At 43.1% G+C, this 8,584-nt stretch overlaps 1 protein-coding gene across 1 annotated transcript; it reads left to right on the forward strand.

The window, feature by feature from the left end:
- The first annotated feature begins 239 nt into the window (after window positions 1-239).
- pyroxd1 (pyridine nucleotide-disulphide oxidoreductase domain 1) lies at window positions 240-8,164 on the forward strand. Its single transcript, XM_056425395.1, has 13 exons — window positions 240-537; window positions 655-735; window positions 997-1,116; window positions 2,739-2,867; window positions 3,209-3,282; window positions 3,963-4,159; window positions 4,275-4,372; window positions 4,538-4,640; window positions 4,737-4,852; window positions 5,165-5,287; window positions 6,881-7,018; window positions 7,182-7,271; window positions 7,841-8,164. The coding sequence occupies exons 1-13, from the start codon at window positions 460-462 to the stop codon at window positions 7,997-7,999; spliced, it is 1,506 nt and encodes a 501-aa protein (XP_056281370.1). The 5' UTR covers window positions 240-459; the 3' UTR covers window positions 8,000-8,164.
- Window positions 8,165-8,584: the final 420 nt, after the last annotated feature.

Genomic DNA, 8,584 nt, shown 5'->3' on the forward strand with positions numbered 1-8,584 from the left:
AGCTAAATGTCATCCAGGCATTATAATTTAATTGCAAACATTTTCCTGTTATCCTGTATGTATTCACGTGTCTGTCTTTAAGTGTAATAGAGATGTTGAGGTATGAGATATTCTTGCTTCCATAGATTTATAGTATCTCACAAACGCATCTCAAAGCGCTTCCCTCAGTGTCTACACTTGGGAAACTTCCCTGCTGCTTGCCGTAGTTATTTGTAAACACGGAAGTGACGTTCCCTCTGTGCTCTGTTGTCATGTGCGAAGGGAAATTGTGATCATCTTTCTATCACGGGAATTTCTTCGAGCATTTAAAGACTTACAATCTATCATTTTGGTCTTAAATGTTTCTCAACGTGTCCATGCAGAGTGAAACATGTATATTTAACCACCATTTTGTCTAAAAATGCAAAGAGAGCTCGTGTTAGCTTGATATCGTTAGCATTGCAATTGTGTATCTAAAGAATGGCAGCTAGAAAAGAGAAGACCTTTAGGTTTGTGATCGTAGGAGGTGGCATCGCGGGGGTGACATGTGTTGAGCAGGTGAATTATGAATTGTTGTCTACAGAGAATACATATATGAACCTAGCATGGCAGTTAGGCTCTTCTGTAGTACATGTCCTATAGCTGCGAAGCATTAACCTTAATCTTCATTGACAGCTGTCATCCCAGATTCCGTCAGCTGACGTGGCTCTGATTACAGCAGGTCTCCATATCAAGGCAGTGACCAACTATAAACAGGTCAGGGGGATGATGATGTTGATGGAATTCAGGGGAAACATCACACACACACACACACACACACACATGTTGTGCACTAACAACTGACAGGGTGTGCTTCCCATGTAGTCTCTAATACAATGAATGAATGTTTATTGGATCATAATATTGTTTTGTTTTTTATGGACATACTCTGGTTTGTATTAATGTGTCACACACCTGTCCTTCAACACCATTTGCACATAATATTCTGTCCCCTTTACTCGTGCTGTCCTTGACAAGGTGTCCAAGACTCTGGAGGAGTTTGATGTTGAGGAGCAACCATCCAGTGTTTTGGCGGAGAAGTTTCCCGACCTTACTATCATCCACTCTGCTGTGAAATCACTTTGCACACAATCACATGTAAGTAGCTGTTTAATAGAAAACCGATCGCTCTCGATAGTGTGCATACAAATAATCATTTTGTAATGATGTGTTGAGATAAATTGTGTTTGGTATTCTAGATGTAATACGAAATGGGGAATGTTAGTAATATGTGTACTAACTAACAACTTATTTTAATAAACCAACCACTCTGTAATTCCGTATTAGTTGTTTACTTATTCTAATGTTGTTATCAGTGGCGGGCCGTCAGGGCCAGCAAGGCCTTCTCTGCTGGCCTAAACATCATCAGAATATATATTTTTTTCTAAATATATTTTCCCACAAATATGTATTCAATTATTTCCCAGAGTAAGAGTTATTCTCTTAATTTCATAGCGTTCCTCTTGGTTGCGCTGCTGCCAGCGCCAGGTTGAGATTTGGAGGGCTGGTCTTTATGTTAGATCTTTTATCCAATCATATTCAGCCATCGTGTGTTGCCAGGGGGCTAAAATCTGCCCTTAGGCCTTCAGAATCAACATTGCGGCGCTGGTAGCTTCAAGTGAATGGGAATGACAATGTTGTGTCAACCAATCAGCTTTAGAGTTGGCTCCTCTAGGCCTTCTAGAAGGCCCCGGAACCGGCACAGGAGCCAGCTAGCAGGCGGAGTGCTGCACGTCTTTTGATTGGATTACCAATATTGAGAGGCGGGGCCTATGGGCAGGTAAATGCAGAACCTCAGAACTAGGAAACTGAATTTGATAGACTGTACAACAGAGTCATTGAAGTCTTCTTGAGGTAAGAAAGAAGGATGGATTTTGTGTTCAAATAATCAGTCTTTGGTGAGTAGGCATACAATGCATTCTATTTTTTATTAAATGTGTCTGTATGTTTGGCACAAAATAAAATGTCAAATAGCCTATGGTGCAAATTATTTGTTTTCTTTCTTTTATTTTCAGTGAATAGTTATGTGTCTTTATCATTACGGTTAAACTGCTTTGGGTGCGACAATGTCCTGTTTAGTGAACAAACTAGTGCAAGTGACTTTTTTTTCTCCGTCCCGATGCGCGCATTCTGCAGCGCGCGAGACGGAGAGCCGAGAGAAATGACATGCTGTTGTGGAGATACGATCAACATCAGACGGCTGTTTAGTTTAATAAATGAACAAAGACGTGCTATAGAGAAAATGACGGGGGCGGGCCAATTTTTTTTTATGTCATGCGATCTACCAATACTACGCCGCGATCGACGTATTGAACAGCCCTGGTCTAGAGCCATGGCATCATAATGATAGTAATAAGAGGTGGATTAATTCGGGTGGGACTGTGTAGGACCTCACTGAAGGCCCAGGCCCCAGGCCCACGGCCCGCCACTGGTTGTTATTGCAATACAATTCAGACGGACTTCCTGCAACACATCTCAACAAAGGCTTTTTGGTGACCATTATCTGTCGACTATCGCCCCCTTGTGGACATGCGGTTACAGCACGTCGTCAAAGTACAGGAGAATAATAGGACTGTGATGAGACAAAGTGTATTGTGTCCAAAATACAACACTAGTGTGTGAAAAGCAACACACCTTTACCAACGTGAGAAGAAAGAAGCTCAAGTCAAAGCTGGATGTGAAAAGAAATCTCTACCTCCCTTTCTTCTTTCTATATGCAGTCTGTGGAAACCGCAGACGGCCGGGTTTTTGGTTATGAGAAGCTGTGTATCTGCGGCGGGGGCAGACCCAAGCTCCTAAACTGGGACAGCCCTCATGTCCTGGGGATACGGGACACAGACAGCGCCCAGGTACAACCCCATCTCTCTTGGTGTTTGCATTGTTATTGACACGCAGGTCTGAAATTCATTAAGATACTAAACAAATAAGTAACACAAAGTTGTTTGTTCAAAGAGAAAAAAAATGTCATCTATATTTTGTTTGTGCAATATTTAGTTCCCTTTACTCCTGTGAATGTGATGCTTCTTATAAACTACAGTAAATTCCTCTGGGCTTTGGCACTGTGTGTGGAAAAGAACATCCAGTCATTGTAAATGAGAACTAGTTCTCAATTAGCTTATCCAGTTAAATAAAGGGCAAATTTGAAAAATGTAAAAAATGCTGAGTAGTTTTCCATGTTTTTGTGTTTCAGGATCTCCAGAAGAAGTTATCCAGAGCAAAGAGAATTGTTGTTGTTGGCAACGGTGGGATTGCCCTGGAATTAGTGTAAGAGAACTACAACCTAAATACTGAAACAAAAGTTTCATGTATTACTTTTGAGGACACGTGGGACTCAATTCAATTCAGTTTATTTGATATAGCCCAATATCCCAAATTTATAATTTGCCTCAGAGGGCTTTACAATCTGTACACATATGACATCTCTGACCTTTGACATCACATCGGATCAGGAGAAACTCCCCAGAGATAGAAAAAACCCTTTCACGGGAAAAAAAGGTTAAGAAACCTTCAGGAGAGCAACAGATGGACAGAATCAATAAGATAAGACAAGATAAGATAATCATTTATTAGTCCCACAGTACATGTCATGTGTACAGAAGGAAGCGTTACAGTTACATAAACACATCCAATGAATATGACAGAGTGTATGAATAGTTTGTAGTAGGCATAGTTCAAGATCCAGAAGGGGGGGGGGCATCAGCAGGGCCATGACAGGAGACCGGCTCACCAGGCAGGTCCAATGGACCCTATGAGACGTGTAGTCACAAGGACTCCGGGGAGGATCAGAGTTAGTAATGACTTAGTAATTCTTGGGTTCCTATGTTATTCTTTCCAACTGAAGAGCGTTGAACCGACATGAACGCCTTTCATAAAATGCTCTCCCCGTGTTCAGAGGTCATTCACACTGGCCTCTCATTCGGTGTCTCTGAACATCTTCCCTTCAGGTATGAAGTGGAGGGCTGCGAGGTGATCTGGGCTGTGAAGGACAAGGCCATAGGAAACCCCTTCTTTGATGCCGGGGCAGCACAGTTCCTCATTCCATCCCTGCAGGTGGACAAACCAGAACTCGCTGCTCCGTGTAAGAGAACTCGCTACACCACAGAGGAACCAGAACCAGGAGCATCCCAGACCTTCACAGCAGGTCTTCATATTAGTTTGATTTCAATGTATTACACGCAAATATCCTCTTTTTCCTCCCCTGCTACATCAGCATCTGTACCAAGATGATCATGCTCTTGTTTTGTGTGAACTTCCAGATAGGAACGCTCGAAGGCGCGGCTCTGGTCCTCCAGAGGCTGGCAGTGCCCTTGGTCCAGACTGGCACGAGGGGATAGTTCTACGAGGAGCCGAGCAGGTGAGATAGCGGGTACGCCGTTGTGACTGAGAGCCTCTGTGCCCGTCTTCAATCATGGAGGTCTGCTCGAGAAGTCTATTTGTGTAGATGTGACCGCTTGTCTTGACCGTGTTAAACCATCCTCCTCTCCTCCTGGCTCACTTCTCTCTGTTGGCGTGGGCTCAGGTCTCCCGCAGAGTTTCAGTGGAATACCAGTGTGAGGTGGAAAAGATCTTCACCTCCGCGGAGCTGCTCGATTCCCCTCAGCAAACAATCGGAGCGGAGAACGGTGAGAACCAGACCGGCTGCTCCAACGGGACTCGGGACTCGTCCTTTTCCTCGCTCCCTTTGTCTTTCACCCCTTGAGCTTTTCTCTCATTCTCAGAAGGATCCTGGCCGGTTTACATCCAGCTGACGAACGGCAAAACATTTGGCTGTGATTTTGTCGTCAGTGCCACCGGCGTCGTGCCAAACACGGAGCCGTTTCTCCATGGCAACAATGTGAGTTCGCTCACCCCAAAATTCAGATTTGCTTCGGGGTGATTTAGTGCATCCTGTTGTTTCGTATTTATCACATGTTCACATGCCTGACTAGACAGTTAGAAAAGAACATTGAGTGGCAAATTGGGACTAAATTAGTGCATTGACTATTAAATCTGCCATTGCATCAACTCTTTTAATCGTGACAACACTCAAAATTAATATGCGTTTTACCAGAAAAAGTCTGCAACGCACTTTGTTTCACCCGTTTGTGAACATATAGTGTTGATTTGTTCGTAATGAAGATTTTTTTTGGTGGCTTTGCATATTTAGTTTGCGCTGGCAGATGATGGCGGCCTGCAGGTAGACGACTACATGATGACATCAGAGCCAGATGTGTATGCTGCAGGAGACGTGTGCACTGCATGCTGGGAACACAGTGCACTGTGGCAGCAGGTAGACTAAGTGTCAAATCATTGCATGACAACCTGTAGTCTTTGCCTTTTTAGAAGCTTTAGTACATAGGATGGTGCCTGATTGCAAATGATTCACAAAGTGTGTCTTTTACACATAGACTGTACTGAAATAGGTATGGAAACCTTTAAATATCCAACATTCAGACTTATTTTAGTTTGTAAAAAGGCCAGTTTGTCTTGAAATGAATATGAATGAATATACACTTTTATTAATCCCTAAGGGGAAATTAGTTCTCTGCATTTAACCCATCCTTAGTTATTAAGGAGCAGTGGGGCTGCGTGGAAAGCAACTGAGGGGGGAGTTCAGTGCTGCTCAACACACCACTTGCAACTAACTGGGAGGGAGGCGAGGATCCCCACCTGGAGTCTGTTTAGAGTAGACAATCAAGAAAACTGGCTTGTTTCAGTGCCCTGCCACTGGTGGGAGAGCTGGTTGAGTACTTTTCATCAGGCTGTCAGAAGAGTTCATCTAGTAAGGTTTATGCATGAGGACAAAGTAACTTATTAGTGAATGTAGGAAGCGTTAAACACTATTTTCTGAAACAGTGACAATGAAAATATTAAACCATGTTTATGCCGACACTTCAGGGAATCGAACCCCATCCCAGTAAACCAGGAGTACCATTACCAGTGCCTTTTTTATTTTTGAGGCTTGTGGGTTATAATAATTTCGAGTTAACTAGGATAAATAAATACAATAAATACAATGAATGAAATGAATAAAATAAATACAATTAATTAATTAATAAAATAAAAGAAAATAAAACAACGTGAGAAGTTGCCGTGATCAAATTGAGAGTCGATGTTGATTGTGAAAGTCTCGCTGAGCTGAAGCTGTTGTCAGCCGGCCGTGCAATGACAACAACGAGTCCCGGTATCTAATTGGGCTTATCTTGTCTGGCCGGGCAAATATGATTCCGTGCATAATATGCATCTACTGACGGGCTGCAGCTGGAGATGCACTGATCATTTTGGGATGTGTTTATGGAAGGAGGGCTGAAAGCTGTGGGTGGAGCTACCGGAGGGCGAGATATTGTCATTTGCTCAGGGGTTTGATTCGCAAATATGTTCTGCTGATATGTTTACCGAAAAAGAGCAACAAATAAACTGCCTGGTGCGATACCGGCAGCTGCTTGTGCAGCATCCACCGGTGTTATTGTGGAGGATTCCATCAGCAACACACATTTATATGCAGAAAATACCAAGTGTTGAGCAATCTAGATACCAAAGAATGCCGTGAAGGTCTTGCTCTTTGACCTTGGAAGCTAACTTTAGCATCAGAGCACGTCTTGAGGATTGTGCCACACATTCAATTCAATTCAGTTTATTTTGTATAGCCCAATATCACAAATTATGAATTTGCGGACTTTATAGTCTGTACACATACGACATCCCTGACCTTTGACCTCACATCGGATCAACCATATTATATATAATGACAATGTATATTTGACAAAAAAAGTCAACTGCACAGTGGTTCTGGTGAGCAGAGGAGCCACAGTGGAGCGTCTACCGAAGAGCAGAGCTCTCTAGATCTGAATCTCATCCTGTGTGTGTGTGTGTGTGTGCACAGATGCGCTTGTGGACGCAGGCCCGTCAGATGGGCTGGTACGCCGGCCGCTGCATGGCGGCACACGTCTTGGCAGAACCAATAGAATTGGACTTCTGCTTCGAACTCTTCTCGCACATTACCAAATTCTTCAACTACAAGGTGCGTGACATTTTGCTGCTCGACAAAATGTTAATCATCTACTGTGCGCACTATTATTACACGTTACTTTCAAGACCCTTCAGGGACATTTTCAGTGTCTCCACCTCTCGGCTCAGTCACACTGTGCATTGAGACGACTTCCTCTCTGCCCGCCATTCCACAGGTGGTCCTGCTGGGCAAGTTCAATGGCCAGGGGCTGGGGCCCGACCAGGAGCTGCTGCTCCGCTGCACCAAAGGTCGGGAGTATGTCAAGGTGAGACTGACGAGGAGGTCAACGCTCACCGTTTACAGTGTTGTTGTTTTTAAACAGTGCCACACTAATTTACGCGTGTCTCATGAACCAATTGTGATCCACTGACATAATAAAACTGTTACTTTTTACATAAATAAATGCCTGTTATGTAACCATCTCAAAGTCACATGTTGGTAATGTGGGTGCGGCGTTTGTCATATAACCGCAACGGTCTGGTTTTGATTCCAGGCTTGCATGTCATACTCCCTCCCTCCCTCCCCTCCCCCTCTCTCTATCTCTCTCCCTCCTTTTCTACACTGTCATCTGTGAAATAAAGAAGAAAGTTGTGCATGCTGTAAGACATTCAGGCATTTGGAAAAGTTGCCCCTTTTAATTATTTTTTAATTAATGTAATTAGTTGTAGCAGTTAGTTGAAAGCAGCCATTGTTTTTTCTGTGGCTATTACTGCCGCAAATGAGCCCGAAGCGAAACCGGATCAGCTGGTTATTTGTTCAACTTGTGAAGAGACAGCGTCTGTGGATGTCATCATGTCATCAGAATGATTTTTATCCACCACTGGACTGTTCCAGGTGGTTCTCAGTGGAGGTAGGATGGTGGGAGCGGTGCTGATCGGGGAAACCGACCTGGAAGAGACCTTCGAGAACCTGATCCTCAACCAGATGGATCTGACCCCTTACGGAGAGGAGCTGCTCAACCCCAACATTGATATCGAGGACTACTTTGACTGAGGGGTTCGATTCAGCCACGTGTTGAGCCTGAAGAATTTCTCAAATGGATGAAATGTGTCCAATTATTTATTTTGTTGGCATTGAGAAGAAGCTGTCTGAGGAAGTAGCAATTATCTTGGTTCTTAACACTTGTCAATTAAAGAATATATTTTGTCTTTCAAATAATGTTGTTTTTTAAACATAGTACTTCACAAGCACTTGAGGGATATGTCTAGAAAAGGCTTTCTTATTTAGTTGTAACATGAATGCAAAGCCATCAACTTACATACTATATAATAACTATATATATATACACACACACACACACTGTATTCATCCCCAGGGGGGAATGTGTGTGTAGCAGCAACAAGCAAGGTTATAATATAAAAAATACAATAAAATACCAGAGCAGGACATATTAAATTTAAGAAAATTAATGATGTGAGGAATAGTTGTAGGTACAATAATGCGATATGTTCAGCAATACAGGGCGGTAAAGAAAGAGAATCCTGTTGTTGTTATGTTGTCTAGCAACGACGGCTCCTCCTGTGCCTCAGCAGGCGTTATATAACAATAGCCATTATCAGGCTCCTATAATGCAGTCTA

Source organism: Pseudoliparis swirei, chromosome 10, assembly GCF_029220125.1.
Source record: "Pseudoliparis swirei isolate HS2019 ecotype Mariana Trench chromosome 10, NWPU_hadal_v1, whole genome shotgun sequence".
In the NCBI taxonomy this organism is placed as follows: Eukaryota; Metazoa; Chordata; class Actinopteri; order Perciformes; family Liparidae; genus Pseudoliparis; species Pseudoliparis swirei.

Excerpts from the sequence above, each read along its gene's own strand:
- pyroxd1 (XM_056425395.1), top strand. The coding sequence starts at position 460 with ATGGCAGCTAGAAAAGAGAAGACCTTTAGGTTTGTGATCGTAGGAGGT. Across the intron at positions 2,868-3,208 it reads GGGACACAGACAGCGCCCAG|GATCTCCAGAAGAAGTTATC; the intron begins GTACAACCCCAT and ends TTTGTGTTTCAG. Across the intron at positions 4,853-5,164 it reads CGTTTCTCCATGGCAACAAT|TTTGCGCTGGCAGATGATGG; the intron begins GTGAGTTCGCTC and ends TTGCATATTTAG.